We start from the raw sequence: 18,347 nt of genomic DNA on the forward strand, positions 1-18,347 counted from the left end.
TGACCGTGACTGCCCCATTTTCCTCCTCAGGAAGATCTACTGGACGGACTGGGGCAACACGCCTCGCATCGAGTACGCCAACATGGACGGCTCCAACCGGCGGGTGATCGCAGACACACACCTGTTCTGGCCCAATGGCCTCACTATCGACTACGCCGGACGCCGCATGTACTGGGTGGACGCCAAGCACCACGTCATCGAGAGGGCTGACCTGGATGGTCGCAACCGCAAGGCCGTCATCAGCCAAGGTAAACACCCACCTGTTACCTGTCCTCTCGGGCTGGGTATCGACAACCAGTTGAGTACAGATGCTTCTGGGTTATGGTTATGGACGTGCTTTTTGGTTCCATCCAGTTTATGGATGTTCTACCCTACCTCCTCCCTTATGTACATGTTTAGTGCTTTTAAGGTGGACTGGAGCGAGTAGCTAAAAAGAACTCGGCCAGGAGAGCTTTGCAAAGGAGATCTTTGGCCTCTAATCCCTCGTATATCTCATTTAATAATACAGTGACCTAAAAAGCCTCCGTTTTATCAGTATAAAGGTACAACGACCTTGTGAACCTCAGAAATGTAGTTTTGTCAGTCGTTCATCCAAGAAGCTCCGAAGCTGCTCTGAGCGAGGAACAGAGGGGGCGTGGTCTACAGAGGTCTGGCTGGAGCTCAGATGCTCATTAATTACCACATACACATAAAGAAATGTACACACACACACACACACACACACACACACACACACACACACACAGGGGGTTAGATATAGGATGCAGCACACTGAGGCCGCTTCATTATACCATGTGGAGTTAATCAATGCCATATTTACGTTAAGGAGCATATTCATCTTGCCTACCACTGAAGTACACACACACACACACACACACACACACACACACACACAGACGCCATAAATGACAACATAAAGCTTTGCATGCCTCTGTTTATGTTGTTGGTTCCTACAGTGAAGCCTGAGTGTGTGTGTGTGTGTGTGTGTGCACTAAAAGTGGGGATCTGGCATTTACAGATGTAAGCTGGCAGGGTAGCAATCTGTCACACACAAACACACACACACACACACACGCACGCACACACACGCACGCACACACACGCACGCACTGGCCTGCTTCTGAGATCTCATGTTGCAGTAAGATTTGTTTCTCAGGTCTTGGCTGAGAGTTTTTGTTGTGATGCTTCTTTGTTCTTGAACGTGAACAGTAATAGACGTTAACGTGAGCAGGTTCAGAAACACTTTAAATTGGAATCTTTTCAAATGAGTGCAGTTGTCTTTCCAATCAATAGATCAATATAATGCAATGAATCAGTGTTTCTTTAACCTTGTACTGCAGGCAGACCATTGAGTCATCCATGTCCCTCTATACATGCATGTAGTTCCTGGTTAGTCAGTGCACCTGTCTGTTTGTAAGCAGCCAAAAATGCATGAACAGATTTCTGCAGATTTTGTGGGACAGTCCTGAAACTAACAGGCACAAAGTAGACTCTGAATCATGAATTGCTGTTTTAAAGGTCAGTGGTCACAAAAAGTCTACGTGAATCATGAATTTTGGAGTATTAACATTAGTTAACAGAGTGGCTTCCGATTCAGATTTTTTTGAAGTGAAAAAAAGAGGGGAAACACATCAGTGACCATCAAGAGGGTTTAAGTATGTGAGAATAGTGAGGAACAGGGGTGTGTGTGTGTGTGTGTGTGTGTGTGTGTGTGTGTGTGTGTGTGTGTGTGTGTGTGTGTGTGTGTGCACCTGCAATTGGCCCATGGAGCTCTCCTTAATGATGTGTGCTCTCAGGATAAAAGGCTGTAATTGGCCCTGTCCTTTCTCCACAGCCTCTGTTTGCTCAGACAACACGCAGGACAAATGGAGTGTGTGTGTGTGTGTGTGTGTGTGTGTGTGTGTATACATGGTTACATTCTGAGCTGCTGTACCCAGGTATGTTAACGAGTGTGTGTGGTTCCCTACACCTATAGTTCTGTGTGTGTGTGTGTTTGTTTGAGAGAGAGTGACAGACAGGCAGACGGACAGAGAGAGAGAGAGAGAGTGTGTGTGTGTGTGTGTGTGTGTGTGTGTGTGTGTGTGTGTGAGTGTGTGTGTGCTAACTGGATGTGTGCCAGCTCCTCCGTCACTGGAGCTGGAGGGCAGGCGGATGTCATGGATAACGCCGCTATCCAGTCTGCACACCTGTGCACCTGGAGGTGGGGGACGGGAAGAGAAGGGGTGGTCTGTGTGTGTGTGTGTGTTGGTATTTACGGTCGTGATCATAGAGTACATCTGCCTGAGGACAAATGCTGTATCCCGCGGTGATGCCTCACTGACAATGAGGCGTCTGCTGTGTGGTGATACACTGGATGTCCAGTCAGTTCCATGGGAAGCAATGACAACAGCCCAATAAAACGATGCCCCCTTGTGGACAGCAGCTCAGCTCACAGGTGTTCCCGTTAGATAAGGTAGTCCTTTATCAGTCCCACAGTGGGGAAGTTTGCAGTGTTACAGCAGCAAAGTAAATGCAAAATATGAATAACAAATGCTAAAAAATAGTAATAACATAATGGGTACTAACATGTAATATAATATGTATTAACATAATATCTTAAATTTCACCAAGGAACAAAGGTATTGGCTTGTACAATAATACGTGTTCCAGGCAGTAGGGGTTTAAAAATAGAAAGTGTTACTTCCTTAAACTTATTCTTTTTATTTATCTTTTCAACAAACCTTCTAAACTTCCTCCTCTACCTGAAGCTGATACATCTGACTCTCTTTAACTATTGATATCATACGCAGGTTGACTTTGAATCTTTAAGTTAAGTTGTGTTATGTTTGTCTATATCGTTGCCATCCATGTCATGACGTCAACGTCTCTGTTTTAACGTGGCGAGACATTCAAAGTTTGGATTGTGTAACACGTGACAAATGTTAAACTAGAGTCGTTTTACTTGGTTTGTCATTTTGTAATCGACATAAAAAGCTGCTTTGCTCAAAGAGGAATGTCATATGTGTCCAGCTGGAGGCGACGTCGTGCTGCTGATGACGTGGAGATTAGAGTAGTGCAACAGATCCAGTTGAGCCGTGAGAGGACCGGGGAGGTGCCACATGTAGGTTAAAGGGGACATTACTGTTAAGGCTGGTTGGGATGTTTGATGCCCCGTCGGCGCTGCAGCTGCTCCTCCAGCTGTCCCGGATAGAAGGAGCAGGAGGGGATGGGGGCGCAGAGACGACACGGAGGAAGGTGACCATATCAAAACCAGGCGCCTCTTTAGGTGTCGATGAATCACAGGGAGGGAAGGGGGTGTACTGTTGTCTCCCTCATGCTAGGATAAGATCACATAGCACACACACAGTCAGCCAGTATCACCTCACACACACCTGGACCTTTCTGAAGAGGAGGGAGAACTCTTTACGAACGTTTTGATAAGACAGTTCCTGAGCTGAGTCATAATTTTGACAATTTTAGACCATTTAATGAAGTTAATTAAAGACTCCCTCTCAAGTTTTTAACCTTGTTAACATGTCCATATGTTGTTGTTTTTTTAATAATAAAGACATATCATGAAATAATCAGTCAACATTATGACTGAGTATTTCCACCTTGGACCTGCAGTGACAATGACAGTCTCTGAACAGCAGATTGAAAGGATTCATACGTCAAATAACTGAAGAACCAATCCTGTCCACTGGTGGGGACGAGCGGCCGAAACCTTGTTGTCTTCGTGTCGCCGACTCCTCGCTCCTCAACATACTCCTGAGTCTGGGACGTTTGAGAATGCTGTCTTACTTTGCAAAATTAAATTAAAAAAAGGTATCTGTTGAAAAAATTATATTTTTCAAAGTAAGGGAAAACAGCATTGTTTTGGGATTGGTACAGAAACTCTTGTATTGTATCAGCCCTTGAACATTTTCCCTCGTCAGGACACAATGTTAAAACTTAAACAAACTATGCCATGCCTGCATCTCATTGTTGTTTCTGTGCTGCAGTTCCAGCCAGCGCTCGCTAATACAGATATACAGTATGTCTAATAAGATACAATCTGCTTCTTATTTTTAGCAAAGCTTAAAGTGAAAGTAAAATGTGTTCTTTCTTCTTTTAAACTAATGCAGGAGTGTTCACCTGGACCACAGTGGCAGCTAATAGTTAGTAGCTCATAAAACCTATATATAGATTAAAATGATAAACTTTTGTCTCTTATTCTGGAGCACACACACACACACACACACACACACACACACACACACACACACACACACACACACACACACACACAATCACTTTGATCCCCATCGCTCATTATCATTCTGGTCTCTCTCCAGTTTTAGCCATTTACCACTTGACATTTATGCTGCACTGTAAAACACTGTCATTAAATGAGCAGTGCTGTTTTTAAAAGCCCTGCGCCAGCGCGCACACCACACCACTACCACCACCTCCACCTCCACCTCCACCACCACCACCTCCACCTCCACCACCACCACAGCTCTATGTAGCGGCAGAAATCACTTTTTCCATCCATTGAGCACTCTGATCCAACTGGCTGTGCAAGTACTCCTCTGGAAGAGGGATTAAACCCGGGAGAGAGAAGGAGATTGTTAATTTGGACCAGTGTGGAAGAGTCACCCCAAGCAGATGTTCCCACTGGAGACAAATCAGCGGGGAGTTCCCTGTCACACATGTTAGTGTTTAGACCAGGCTTCCACTGATATGTGCTGTGAACGCAGAGACTGACAATTATCAGCACAAGTCAACAATTTACACAGAGGAACGCAGTCGCAGGCTCAACGCCTCAATGCACATCACTAATGTAGCCAACTTTATAAGTCTAGGAGTGATGGGGTTTTTACATGATCACCCTATTATCTGCTGAAGTTAGAAACACATCTCTGTGCTCTTCTCACGTGTTTGAGGTGGGTGGGGGCTCTGTCGTCAGCTGTGCTTTTTTTAATTGTTTTACTTGATTATTGCTCATTTAGTCAACAAAATGTTTTCAGAGACGTCCTGTTCACAATATATATATATATATATATATATACCAAGAGCCAAGGAATGTTGTGACATCACAAAGTTCCAGAAGTCCTGACGGCTGGTTTTAAGGCTCAGGTTCTGAATATAGGCTGTGTGCGTTTCTCTGTGGACTTAGGCTTTGATACTTCCACAGTATTAATATAGAACCTAGACCTGATCTATAATCAAAAGAGACATGGAAATCTTTTGGATTGGGACACACAAAAGGGAGGAAGAATCTAAGCTATAATGCTGTCCTTCATATTAAAATCTCCCATTAAAATGATTAAAATCAAAGACAAGAACTGGAAAATCTGTCCAGAATCAGCCTCTTGTATCAGTCTGACTTTGTTGAAGGACTGCTGCTGATGTTGTGTTCAAGATTCTGAATGGAAAAGTCACATTACTTCAGGAAACCGACGGAGCGCCTCTGCTTTTGGACACTCCGGCCACAACTAAACCAGCTACAGGCCGATGAGAGGCAGAGTAATTGAAAGCAGCTCTAAATGGGGAAGATATGACATCAGCCAAGCCCACAGCGCTGAATGGGAGGATGTTTGGAGAGGGTTGGAGGAACGAGCCAAATTCAGCGTTTGTTCTTTCCATTTTTTCGGTTTGGAAAGAGGCTTCAGATCTCCAAATAAACCTCACAGAATCAATATTTTTGCTCATTATCTGGGTGTCAAACTTAACGCCTGCGTTAGTTTACTTTTGATGATGAACTTCCCTCAAAAAATCAGCTCCTTCTCTCATGAGAAATGTCTTTGGCCTGTTGCTCGTTTAATCAAACGCTTCAGTGAGCATCTCTTAGTCTTTCTGAGCTCTGTCTCTTTTTCTCTCTTCAGGCCTGCCCCACCCATTTGCCATCACAGTATTTGAGGACAGCCTCTACTGGACCGACTGGCACACCAAGAGCATCAACAGCGCCAACAAATTCACGGGCAAGAACCAGGAGATCATTCGCAACAAGCTGCACTTCCCCATGGACATCCACACGCTGCATCCCCAGAGGCAGCCCGCAGGTCGGTACACAGCCGGGTTAAAGTGTCTTAAATATGCCCCAAGTTCAAATTGAGCCGTTCAAAAAGGCCGCAGCACAACATGACAGAGAGCATAGGTGTTGGCTGTGATCGGCTCGACGAACATATTTATCTTTTTGGTGCGGCGGGGTGAAAGTCGTAAGTTTCCAAAAATAAAATAATACTAAAGTAAAGTACAGATACTCTGAAAAATATATACTTAAGTACAGTACTACTGTCCGCTGCTGAGAATCAGTCTGCAGTTGGCAGCTGGTGACGTTGAAGTCATACCACTATAGAAGCCTGTTTCTCCAGAGAACTCATTGTTATGTGTTTTTCAATACGTTATATCAAAGGTTGTATTGTTCATATTGGAACATCTTTTTTCTTTCACTGTTGTCAAATTACTGCAAGGTCACAAAGCAGCGCCTTGAATCAGGGCAATCAATAGCATCACAATGGAGGAATTCAATAGATTGTTTTGATCTTGTAACCAGTAGCAACGAGAAATGGTTGTGTTGTTTCAGTTGTTTAAGCTTCAATAATGTTAGTATCTGCATCATTTTTTTTGTTATAAAAAAGCTCTGACAATAACATGTCGTCCTGTAAATGGACAAAGGGTGGTGAAAGGTAGAGCTTACTATTATGATTTATATTACACTCTACATTCATTTCAGTTTGAGTCAAAGGCAAAAGAAAACTGCTGTTCTCCATTCATGAGGCTTGAAGGCTCCTTTTCTTGGCCATTTGTTTACCTCACATCCCTTCAAATCTGTAAATCCTGGGTGAGAACAATGGACCCATTTTTAAATAAAAAACGTCCATGTTTGCAGCCTGAAGCAGAAGAAAATGTTCATCAGGGCATCAGGCGGGAGAATGAAATGCTGAACAACAAAGCATCAAACAAAGACTCAGCGTTAGAGGGAGGAAGATGAGCTGGTTGAGGACAGACAGGGAAAACAGGGAAACCGTCTTTAGGGTGTTATCACACGCAGGAGTGGAAACTTTTCTCACGCGGTGGCGAACTGTGAGATGATAGCGCGATAAGTTGCACTAGTGTCAGACGCTGCGGTAGAACGGCCAGTCAAGGTGTTTTATCAGCACGATAGCGAAGACTTGTGTTCTTTGCTAACACACCGTGTTGAACTTGAGTTCAGGCCAAGAGAAAGTTTTGGTTATCATGCTGATAAAACACTGTAAACAGTCTTGACTCTAATATGAACTGTGAGCTGCCTCTGTGTTGGCAGAGAGGTCAGTCACTTTCTTTTTGTTTTGGTTGAGATTTAGTGAAGTCATGTTAGTTCATATGATGAACAGATTTGAACTCTGCATTAATTAAACAAAGCAAAGAGGCTTCTGGACTCAAGATACAGACGCACACTGTGACTTTAAGAAGAACAAGCTCTGCCGTTGAGTTCATTTCATTTTTGAAACAGAAACATCTTAATTTTACAAATGTTTTTATTTCCAGACGAGGTAGCGCTGCTCAGAGGGCGAATCATAACCTCTTGTCTTGTAAACACAACAGTGGTTGAGGCTCTTGTCAAGTCACGGTCAGCACCACCCGTTCCTGGCAGACAACCACGTTCAGCAGCAGAAAAAAACATACACAGCCTCATGTATAAACGACAAGTTGTGCTTTTATGTACAAATGAACTGCGGAGAGTGAGTAAGCACATTTCCAAAAGTGCTGAACTATTCCTTTAAATACATTTACCTGGAAAGAATCAAAATACTCTTAATTCAGTTTAAATAAAAATTCAGGGTTTTATCATTTTCATCTTATTTTGGTTTTCTCTCACAATCTTAATTGGAGACATTGGCTGTGTATGACATGAGTGTCACTGTTAGATGATAATCACTATGTCCTCAACAATTAAATAAATTAGCAAAATGTCAGCATAGAAAATAGGAGTGATTTCGCAGCACGCTGTAGAGAGGCAGACAGAAAATGTAGAGAGATAAGATGACATGCAACTGAGGTCCCTGGTTGGATGCAAAAAATAAGAAATAAAAGCAATTTCTAACCCCCATAAATCACCACATCCATGGTCGTGTGTGTGTGTCTGTCCTGCAGGAGGCAGGAACCGCTGTGGCACCAACAACGGAGGCTGCAGCCACCTGTGTCTCCCCAGCAACAAGACGTACACCTGTGCCTGTCCCACCGGCTTCAAGAAGGTGGACCAACACAACTGCGCCAACGGTGAGTTCCCAAACACCCAGAACATTAATGTCAACGCTGTTTAGGTGGAAACCTTGTATGTCCAAAACTGTTCATTTTCAGGAAATGAAAATAATTGAACACCGCATTATTTAATCACAAACTCTTGTTAATACTTTTTATTGGTTAGATATTTGTAAAACCCACAAACAGTGATCAATAGCATTAATTTATAGAAAAATAAAAAGACAAAATATGGAGATAAGAGGTTTCCGCCTGATAGCGATGATATGTATCATATTTCAGTGGATGTTATATATTTATTTATTTATTTATGTAACAGTAAATGCCAACAAGTTAGCACTAGATTATTATTGAATGCATTAAAATGATATTTAATATATTTTAAGTAGTGGTTATTATAAACCCTCACAGATATGTTTGTGCCATAGTGATTGAAGTTATTATATAAATAAAGCATGCAGAGGCAAGACATCAAGACATTACAAGTGAAATTCCAACTAAAGGTAAAAGTAAAAATTACATAATTAAAAGTAAAAATGGCATGTTATGGTCCAATGCAGTTAAATTACTGCTGAACTAAAATTGATGGTATTTATTAGATAAGATATTTATATTGATATTGACTATTTTTGTTAGTTTTGTGACAGTTGCACTGCTTGAAGTAGAAGTGTTTGACACCTGAACACCCTTTAGTTTCTACATTTTCTTATCATCATTCTAGATGATTATATGAGGGGAAGAGTTATGATGATATAATGATAATAATATAACATAATGAGTCAGATTGGTTGGATTTGCCCTTTAAGGCCTGCTAGTCGTTTGTGTGGTAGTGCTGTTTTGCTGTGTTCACTGTTGACCCCACTGTTAAACCTAGAAGACTGACAGAAGACCTTTGGTCTTTAATCAGGTCTTGACAAGTTCCTGCTTTTTGCCCGAAGGACGGACATCCGACGAGTCAGCTTTGATACAGAGGACATGTCCGATGATGTCATCCCTCTGGCTGACGTGCGCAATGCCGTGGCGCTGGACTGGGACGCCAAAGACGGCTACATCTACTGGACGGACGTCACCACCGACTCTATCAACAGAGCGCTGTGGAACGGCGCCAAGCAGGAGGTCAGTGACATTTATACTCTGGCTGAACTCAACACAAGACGTCCCATCATTTCTCATCTGTCCCCAGACTGAACAGAGGGAAGCAGCAGCTGAATACAGGAGGATTTAAGTTAATGCAGTACTGCCATCTACTGGGGCTTTATACAAGGTGTAGCGTTTAGTTGACGTGTGTTAGATTCAGTTCACCTTGTTCTCCACTGCACAAAATCACACAGAGACACAAAAACATGTTCCAGTAAGATTTTGAATTAGAAATAATAGTAGTAATAATAGTAGCTGTGAAATAGTGGCATTCATTTATACTCTTGATTTATCAATATCAGTAGCAGATCCTTGTCCTTGTCCTTCTCTCCTACGTGAATAAATAACACCAAAAATTCTAAACACTGTATCTTCTATATATCTCCAGGTGGTGGTGGACACCAGTCTGGAGAGCCCGGCAGGTTTGGCGATTGACTGGGTGACCAGCAAGCTCTACTGGACTGATGCTGGTAATGCTTCATGCATCATGTACAATCACTGTCATGACTAGTGCATGCTGTCAGATTTCAACAAGTCAAGTCATGTCATGTGTTGCGATTCTCAGGTACAGATCGTATTGAAGTTTCTAATGCTGACGGGAGCATGCGGACCGTCCTGATCTGGGAGAACCTGGACCGGCCCAGGGACATTGTCGTCGACCCGATCGGAGGGTGAGATATTGAAAAGATTGAAACAGTAACGTATGAACCTGATCCTGGCATTCTCATCATTTCTCATTTGTCTTATTCTTTCTCTGTAGTTTCATGTACTGGACCGACTGGGGTGCCAACCCGAAGATCGAGCGTGCGGGAATGGACGCCTCCAGTCGCATAGTCATCATCTCATCCAATCTGACTTGGCCCAACGGGCTGGCTATTGACTACGAGACCAAACGCCTGTACTGGGCCGACGCTGGCATGAAGACTATTGAATTTGGCAACTTTGATGGCTCTGACCGACAGGTAAAGGGTGTTTTTAAGTTGTTATGCCTTCGTTTTTATCCTCACAAAGTTCATGTTTCTTTGCTGATTTGTTTGAGAAACTTTATCAGGTAAAATTTAAATAGTAGGAATAAAATATTTAGTTGGCAGCAGTTTGATAAATGGAGATTTACTTTCTAGTTTTTCTGTTCCTTTGGAATCAACATTGTAAACAGATGTTTTAGGGAGGTGTATGAATCTCACCAGATCTCTGCTGCTGTTTTTGCGTACAGGTTTTGATTGGCAGCCAGCTGCCTCACCCCTTCGGCCTGACTGTGCACGAGGACAAGCTGTACTGGACAGACTGGCAGTCCAAGAGCATCCAGAGCGCTGACAAGCTCACCGGCTTGGGTCGGCACACACTGGCCGAAAACCTGGAGAACCTCATGGACATTCACATGTTCCACCGACACCGCGAGACAGGTCTGTGTGCGTCCGCATGCTAGATCAAGACTGAAGCATACAAGTACAGTGCAGTCAGCAAGTACAATGGCAGAGACACATTTTTCATTTTTATTGTTTTTCAACAAACAAAGTAACGTATTTGTATTGCACCTTTCATGCAAACAATGCAGCTCAAATTACTTTACAATAAACACATAGGTTTAAAAACGATACATGTACAAAATGATGGTTTGTGCATGTGCAATAAAAAAAAATTTAAAAAATGAAGGCAGACAGCTGTCAGTTTTTGTTGAGCTGAAATTAATGAAACAGTGACGGCAAGATTTCAGTGCAGCTGAAATGTGATGATGTTTACACCCACATTAGAAGGACATTGTAGGAGCTCCAGCCATTTTTAGTAGTTAATAACTATTATTTCCCCAAACTTGGCAAATGGGCCTGAGTTAGCCTGTCCTGTTAGCATTAGCTTAAGCAGCCAAAGTGCAGAGCATATTTCAAAACCCTGTCCTCAAGACATGTAGAAATGATTATGGTTATGCATAGAACAAACATATCATGTTTAACATCACCAGTGCAGACCTGGAGTTCAGCTTGCAGAAAATAATTACAATTTAAATTGCACTTAAAAAGAGAAATCAAAATTAATTGTTTCTGTATATTTTTCAACTCTAGTCTACATGTATGTTTAGGATCATTGTCCTGCTGGATTTGTTAGAAAAAGGACTTTGAGTTTGATTTCAATTCACTTCACACACTCGTAAAAGTCTTAGTTATTACTTCACTTCAAATCCAGTGTGCTGCAGATATGACATATACAAATAAAAAATGTGTCGCAGTCCTTATACTTACGAACCAGACTTTTATCTCCTCTGTCCTCTCCTGGGCTCGTCTCTTGTTACAAAGATAAAAAAAAAAAAAAAAAGCCTTTCTGCTTTTCTGATTTTTGCCGCCTTTTCTCAGCTCAGATCCAGTGTCTCTGCTGACACTGGGAGGATTACAGGTAAACTGAACCCACATCATTGGCTGAGAGTGCAGGGAGCCTCAGGGGCTCATGCCGAACTAAAACCCCACTGATCTCACTGATGTGTGGGGGGCTTTCCTGTGTTCTCACTGTAGCGTAGCGTAGTGTGTTTCTTTCTTGTTTGCCCCACTTTCTTTCATTCCCTTCCCATTCCTCGCCTCTAAGCTGACCTAGAAAGAAAGTGGGATGGTGGATGAGCTGAGTCTGGTTGTGTGTCTCCATCTGTAGTTCGTAACCCTTGTGCGGTGAATAATGGAGGCTGCAGCCACCTCTGTCTGCTGGCTCCTGCTCCCAAAGCCTCCAGCTGTGCCTGTCCCACTGGGATCAACCTGCAGACGGATGGAAAGACCTGCACGCCTGGTATGAAACAACCTCTGTTTGTATTTCAGAAAAAATGTACCAAAAATTAAAACGGGAGTCCACAAGGTCCGTTGAGCATAAACATCCAGTAATATGCTCAAAAATCATATTAAGAGGAAGCCTCTTATAACCTAAGGTCTTACCTCATAATCACATCTATACTTTGTCTTCAGTGTAAAAAAATAACCCAGTTACTTGTCAGTGTTAAGATAATGCAGTATGACTTCTCACGGTAGAGATTAACCAAAATGCAAAGAAATATCGGCTAAAAAAAAGTGTTTCTGGTGAATCCCATATCGCAACCACAACGCAACATTATACTTAATATCTGCATCAACAAAGGCTTGATGGGAATAGTGGAACAATAGTAGTGACAAAATCCTAGAAAAATCTCTTTTATACGTCTGCAGATAAAAGGAGAGAAAATTACACAGAAACAGCATCGAGTTCAAAGGGTTAATATCAAAAACTTTGTCTCCCAGGAAGATAAAAGCGTGTCAGCGCCCTTTGTGTTCTGACAGAAAGGTGCTGTGATGTGTGCTGGTGTGTGTGTGTGTGTGTGTGTGTGTGTGTGTGTGTGTGTGTGTGTGTGTGTGTGTGTGTGTGCAGGAATGAACAGCTTCCTGATCTTTGCACGGAGGACAGACATCAGGATGGTTTCTCTGGATATCCCCTACTTCGCTGATGTGGTTCTGGCCGTTAATAGCTCCATGAAAAATACCATCGCCATTGGTGTCGACCCCAAAGAAGGTTTGTATGTCTTGTTTTAAAATGCTTAATTCAGTCGTAAAAAGAATATCCTGCACACTGCTCTTGCTCAGCATCACAATTTATTGATCATCATAATGTTTCAGTCTCTTATTTTTAATAATACACTTCTGACGAAAGTCTAGAGAGACCGAAACCTTAAGATGTTCAATAAATTGCGATGCTGAGCAAGAGCAGTGAGCGGGATATTCTTCTTTTCAAGACTGAAGTGACATTTTCTGATGCACCTGCACCTAAAACATTTGGATGTGTGAGTATCTTCATTGAGAAAAATGCCTAGGTGTCCTTATGTGTCTGTGTACGCCTCGTCTCTTGCAGCAAAAGTGTATTGGTCTGACAGCACACTGAAGAAGATCAGCAGAGCCAACATCAATGGAACAGCACATGAAGACATCATATCTACAGGTAAGCAGGGTGACTCACATGTATGATACTGTTTTAGCTCCACCCCAGTCGTAGCGTCACGAGTCCATCTTTGTCTCTCTCCGTAGGGTTGGTGACAACCGACGGTCTGGCGGTGGACGCTCGTGGCAGGAAGATCTACTGGACAGACACGGGAACCAACCGCATTGAGGTTGCCAACCTGGACGGCTCCATGAGGAAAGTTCTGGTCTGGCAGAACCTGGACAGCCCTCGAGCCATCGCTCTCTACCATGAGATGGGGTGAGGCTGCTAGAGCACAACAGCTTTTTATTTTCAGAGCATTTGGTGCAAATCTCCGAGTGTACTGTCAAAGATGTAACTGAAGAGATCATGATCCTCAGTGGTAGCTCTAGTTCAGCATGACTGTAGTGTATGTGCTGGTCTCGTGTCCCTGCATGTCCTCATCACTTACTTCTAGCCTTGTTACACTGTCTGACCGTCGACATCGGTGTCCTGTCTCTCTCCTCCAGTTATATGTACTGGACGGACTGGGGAGAGCACGCTAAGCTGGAGCGTTCGGCGATGGATGGATCAGACCGCGTGGTCCTCATCAGTAACAACTTGGGCTGGCCGAACGGCCTGGCCATCGACATGGCCGGCTCGCAGCTACTGTGGGCCGACGCTCACACAGAGGTCGGCTGTGACTCCTCATGACACTCACTTGGTCTCTTCGTTTTTAAGGCCTCGTAATGCTGACCTTCTCGTGTCTTTGTCTGTCCAGCGTATTGAGGCGTCTGACCTGAACGGGCAGAATCGCCGCACCCTCGTGACTCCAGTTCAGCACCCGTACGGTTTAACCCTGCTGGGGTCCCATATCTACTGGACCGACTGGCAGAGCCGCAGCATCCAGCGAGCCGACAAGAACACCGGGGCCAACACTATCACGGTGCGGGCCAATCTGCCAGGCCTGATGGACATCCAGGCTGTAGACAGGGAGAAACCACTGGGTGAGTCATTGGTTATTTAGTTGCATTGTGGGAAGTGTAGAATGCAGTATTTTTGGAGCGTCTGTTTTATTTTAAGTGAACCTCAGTCCTCTTTGCACCAAGCCGTCTGTGTCTGGCCTCTCCTCAGGTTTTAATAAGTGTGGCAGGAGGAACGGGGGCTGCACCCACCTGTGCCTGCCTCGTCCCAATGGCACGTCCTGCGCCTGTCCCACCGGCATCTTGCTCAAGGGAGACGGCAGGTCATGTGAGGACTCCCCGGAGACGTACCTGCTCTTCTCCAACCGTGTCAGTGTGCGCAGAATCTCCCTGGACACCAACGACCACACTGACGTGCACGTACCGGTGCCCGAGCTGCACAATGTCATATCACTGGACTACGACAGCGTAGACGGAAAACTTTACTACACTGATGTCACCCTCGACGTTATCAGGTGCGAACACAAACGTCTGCCCGTAAACTCTCTCATGCCATTTGTGTTTTATCTTTGATTTAGTAATTAGCATTTTATGATTATCTGTATTAACCAAGGTCAGTCATTGTCTAAACAAAAACAAAGAACAGTGTAATTAAGGGAGGTCTTTGTGTAAGCCTTTAGCTTCCTACCTCCTGCACAAGCTAATTTGTTTTGGTTTCATGTATGTCTGAGTATATGTAAGTATAAAGTCTGGGAAGCTAATATCTGTATATACACAGATTCTGGATAAAGTTGAAATAAGTGTCATTGTTATTTGAATTTTCCAGAGGGAAAAAAAAAAAGACATTCCCTTCAGAGTGAAACATTTTAAATGTATATTATAGTTAAGTACAGAATAACAAAACAAATCCCTAACTCACATTAAGACAACAGAATAAAATATTTAATTTATTTCATATGTTTTATTTGCTCTTATCACGTCGCCCTGTGTCATCTAATGTCCATCCTTTACATAGGCGTGCAAACCTAGACGGCACCGACATGGAGACGGTGATCAGTCAGGGCCTGAAGACCACGGATGGGCTGGCTGTAGACTGGGTGTCCAGAAACATGTACTGGACCGACACGGGACGCAACACCATCGAGGTGGCCCGCCTGGATGGAACGAGCCGCAAGGTCCTGGTGAACAACAGTTTGGATGAACCCAGAGCCATCGCAGTGTTCCCGAGCAAAGGGTGAGAGGGCGGGAGAGAAGGCTTCACTCACAAATTAAAATTTGGGTTTTGACTCACAAGCTGTTAAAAGACATTTCTGAAGCATTGTTATCTGTAATGGGGCTGTTAAAAGCCAAATAATGAACTAAAGGATTTGCAGTTTGTTTTGATAATAGCCAGTCTCCTCACCAGCTCGGCCTTGTCCCTGCAGGTTCCTGTTCTGGACCGACTGGGGTCACATCGCAAAGATTGAGCGATCTCACTTGGACGGCTCGGACCGAAAGGTCCTGATCAATACGGACCTAGGCTGGCCCAATGGTCTCACGCTAGACTACGACACACGAAGGTCAGAGAGAGAAGCACATCTCTGGGGGGAAATACCTGTATGGATTTTTTTTTCCACAACGGAACCTTGGAAATGAAATGAGATTAGATATAATGAAAGTTTCATGATGTAATAATCCTGGTGGGGTATCAGCAATTTATCTCCGAGACGAGAGGAGAGTCCTGATTATACAACAGCCAATTATTGTGGAACTACTGAACATACTGATATTGATGCAGTTCATGAATGGAATTTGCGTATTTGACAAACTGGCTTGTATAACTGCAAAATGTTAACTTTTTACATTTTTAGGTACAATATTAGAAAGGCATATATGCTTTCATTCGCCAGCACGTGCAAAAGAGTTAAATACACTAAACATGTCTAAGATAATGTAATCGAATGCATCAACACATTATGAATCAACAGTCTAATCGAAATGACTATTATAAACTTAACAGTGACAGCATGAATTACAAAGCTATTGTACTGAATGGATTTTATTGTCTGTGTCTTAGTTGTTATTGTCCAGCTCCATAGCTATCATTAACACGTTGTGTTATACACATGTGTGTATGTAATAGTAACAGCCTCACAGTGCAGTCAGAGTGTGTTCACAGACACTTCCAGACACCATATTACAAGTGTGTTTATGAATCCTTGATGTTTTCTGCAGGATCTTCTGGGTTGACGCCCACTTGGACAGGATCGAGAGTTCAGACCTAAACGGGAAACTGCGTCAGGTCCTTGTCAGCCCGGTGTCCCACCCGTTCGCCCTCACGCAGGTACCCCCAACCCCAACCCTCCTCACCCTCCGCTGTGGGCTGACCCTCCTTCCTCCACTCACCTGCTCTCTTTCACTCATCGGCTCACCGTGTGACTCTCACTGGTCGTCTCTCCGTCCTCCAGCTCATACTGAACTCATTCGACTTAACCATTTCTTCTACTTCGCTTCCACTCTGACCCTCATTTTTCTTCCTCCTCTCTCCCTCCCCTTCTCCCTTCCCTTTTTCTTCCTCCCGTCCCCTCGCTCCTTGTCTGTGTTTTTTCCTCTCCTCTCTTCTTCTCCCTCGTTTCCCCAGTTGAAGCCGGTGTCCTCCCCTCTAACCCCTTTCTCCCGACTCTCGCAGCAAGACCGCTGGATCTACTGGACGGACTGGCAGACTAAGTCCATCCAGCGGGTGGACAAACACACCGGCCGTAACAAGGAAACGGTGCTGGCCAACGTGGAGGGCCTCATGGACATTATAGTGGTATCGCCTCACAGACAGACGGGTAAGGAGGCTTTTTCTCCTGGCACCTCCATCACATATGAGAGGCACCAAAGATACCTATCGATAATAACACAATGAAAAGATCATTGCCAATCTCAGTGATAAATTCTGAATTTTATAGCCTTCAGTTGTGTTGTTTGTCATTCTAAAATGTTCAATATCGTCTCATTGTGCTAAGCAGTTATAACCACTATTGATTGGTTAAAAAACTGGATCTCTTTTTTTTTTTTTTTTTTTCAGCCTCTGTAATGAAAAAGTTTTGTGATTCTTAAAAGGATAATTCCATAAAAACACCACAAACTACATCCTCAAAAATGCGCCTTAAATTAAATCAGACTGTCTGGTGCCAGTTGTGAATGTTCCCCTTCCCCTCATTCAGGGACCAACCTCTGTGGCGTGAATAATGGCGGCTGCACTCACCTCTGCTTCGCAAAGACCAACAGTTTTGTGTGCGCCTGCCCCGATGAACCAGAAGAGCGACCCTGCTCCACCAGTGAGTGACCACCGTGATTGTACAGTGTGTGCTGACTTTTTGATGTTCGACCATAAGGAACAAATCCTGTATTGTTGACCAATTTGAAATGTTCATAGTAGGATTATCTTGGCCACAGTTAAACAAAAAGATATAGAATGACGAAGTAATGTGGGTAAAGTGACCAACTGTTTGTGTTTATCAGTTTCAGGTTACATCCCTACCTCTCCTGCCAAAGGAACCAGCAGCACTCCTGTCCCCAACAAGATCCCTAAAGCTCCAACAGACGCTCCGCACAGAGGACCCTCACTGGTCAAGTACGTCCCTTTGTCCATTTGAATATTTGTTTAACAGGAAAGCTCCTTTTCAAAGTGATCAGTTGCTTTCTGAGGAACAAGATGAAACGAGATGTTTCCAGATTTTCCGTCACTTCTTTTAGTAGTTCGACTAATTTGAAGAAGTACCTTGTAAGAAATAATTGGAGGAGTGAAGTTGCTTGTCCTTGATCAAAAAACATTGAATTATTTCAGTCCTAAGAGGTTGGAGGGTTTTCTCACTCCACTGAGAACTAATTATGTCACTGTTCATCCCTTACACAAAACACAATGAGGTTTTCAGCCAGCAATAATACTACACAAGCGACACACTCTTCCCAAAAGGCCTTGCAGAGAGTTATCTTTAGGGAAAACTATAGAATGGTTTTGACTTAATAAGGTCTTTTCCAGCTAATAAGAAAGTTAAGAAAGTCTCCTAACGTACAGTCTGTTGCATTTCTATCGTTTTTCTTTTTTTTTTTTGTACAGCTGCACTGACAAGAACCTGAATGTAGAAGGCTGCTCGAGCAACGTGGTGACGGCTCCTCATGGTCAGTATACAAAACAGTTCTCATCACACTGCATGG

The 18,347-nt window shown here is 43.5% G+C and overlaps 1 protein-coding gene across 2 annotated transcripts in view; it reads left to right on the forward strand.

The window, feature by feature from the left end:
• Positions 1 to 18,347, forward strand: part of lrp4 (low density lipoprotein receptor-related protein 4) — a 117,389-nt gene that overhangs the window by 92,621 nt on the left and 6,421 nt on the right. Inside the window, exons 14-35 of one of the 2 annotated variants that reach the window (XM_023404171.2) lie at positions 31 to 248; positions 5,847 to 6,023; positions 8,098 to 8,223; positions 9,113 to 9,321; positions 9,731 to 9,812; positions 9,908 to 10,013; positions 10,103 to 10,304; positions 10,556 to 10,745; positions 11,977 to 12,108; positions 12,718 to 12,858; positions 13,195 to 13,281; positions 13,368 to 13,539; positions 13,770 to 13,932; positions 14,021 to 14,246; positions 14,374 to 14,677; positions 15,178 to 15,396; positions 15,587 to 15,721; positions 16,377 to 16,485; positions 16,783 to 16,975; positions 17,354 to 17,467; positions 17,652 to 17,763; positions 18,250 to 18,311. In XM_023404171.2, coding sequence (XP_023259939.1) covers positions 31 to 248; positions 5,847 to 6,023; positions 8,098 to 8,223; positions 9,113 to 9,321; positions 9,731 to 9,812; positions 9,908 to 10,013; positions 10,103 to 10,304; positions 10,556 to 10,745; positions 11,977 to 12,108; positions 12,718 to 12,858; positions 13,195 to 13,281; positions 13,368 to 13,539; positions 13,770 to 13,932; positions 14,021 to 14,246; positions 14,374 to 14,677; positions 15,178 to 15,396; positions 15,587 to 15,721; positions 16,377 to 16,485; positions 16,783 to 16,975; positions 17,354 to 17,467; positions 17,652 to 17,763; positions 18,250 to 18,311 — 3,479 coding nt within the window. The remainder of the gene's footprint in view (positions 1 to 30; positions 249 to 5,846; positions 6,024 to 8,097; positions 8,224 to 9,112; positions 9,322 to 9,730; positions 9,813 to 9,907; positions 10,014 to 10,102; positions 10,305 to 10,555; positions 10,746 to 11,976; positions 12,109 to 12,717; positions 12,859 to 13,194; positions 13,282 to 13,367; positions 13,540 to 13,769; positions 13,933 to 14,020; positions 14,247 to 14,373; positions 14,678 to 15,177; positions 15,397 to 15,586; positions 15,722 to 16,376; positions 16,486 to 16,782; positions 16,976 to 17,353; positions 17,468 to 17,651; positions 17,764 to 18,249; positions 18,312 to 18,347) is intronic. The other variant, XM_087173452.1, reaches the window with a different exon arrangement.

The sequence above is a fragment of the Seriola lalandi genome, unplaced genomic scaffold (assembly GCF_002814215.2).
Source record: "Seriola lalandi dorsalis isolate HSWRI2012SDOR001 ecotype SW California unplaced genomic scaffold, Sedor1 jcf7180002054228, whole genome shotgun sequence".
NCBI lineage: Eukaryota > Metazoa > Chordata > Actinopteri > Carangiformes > Carangidae > Seriola > Seriola lalandi.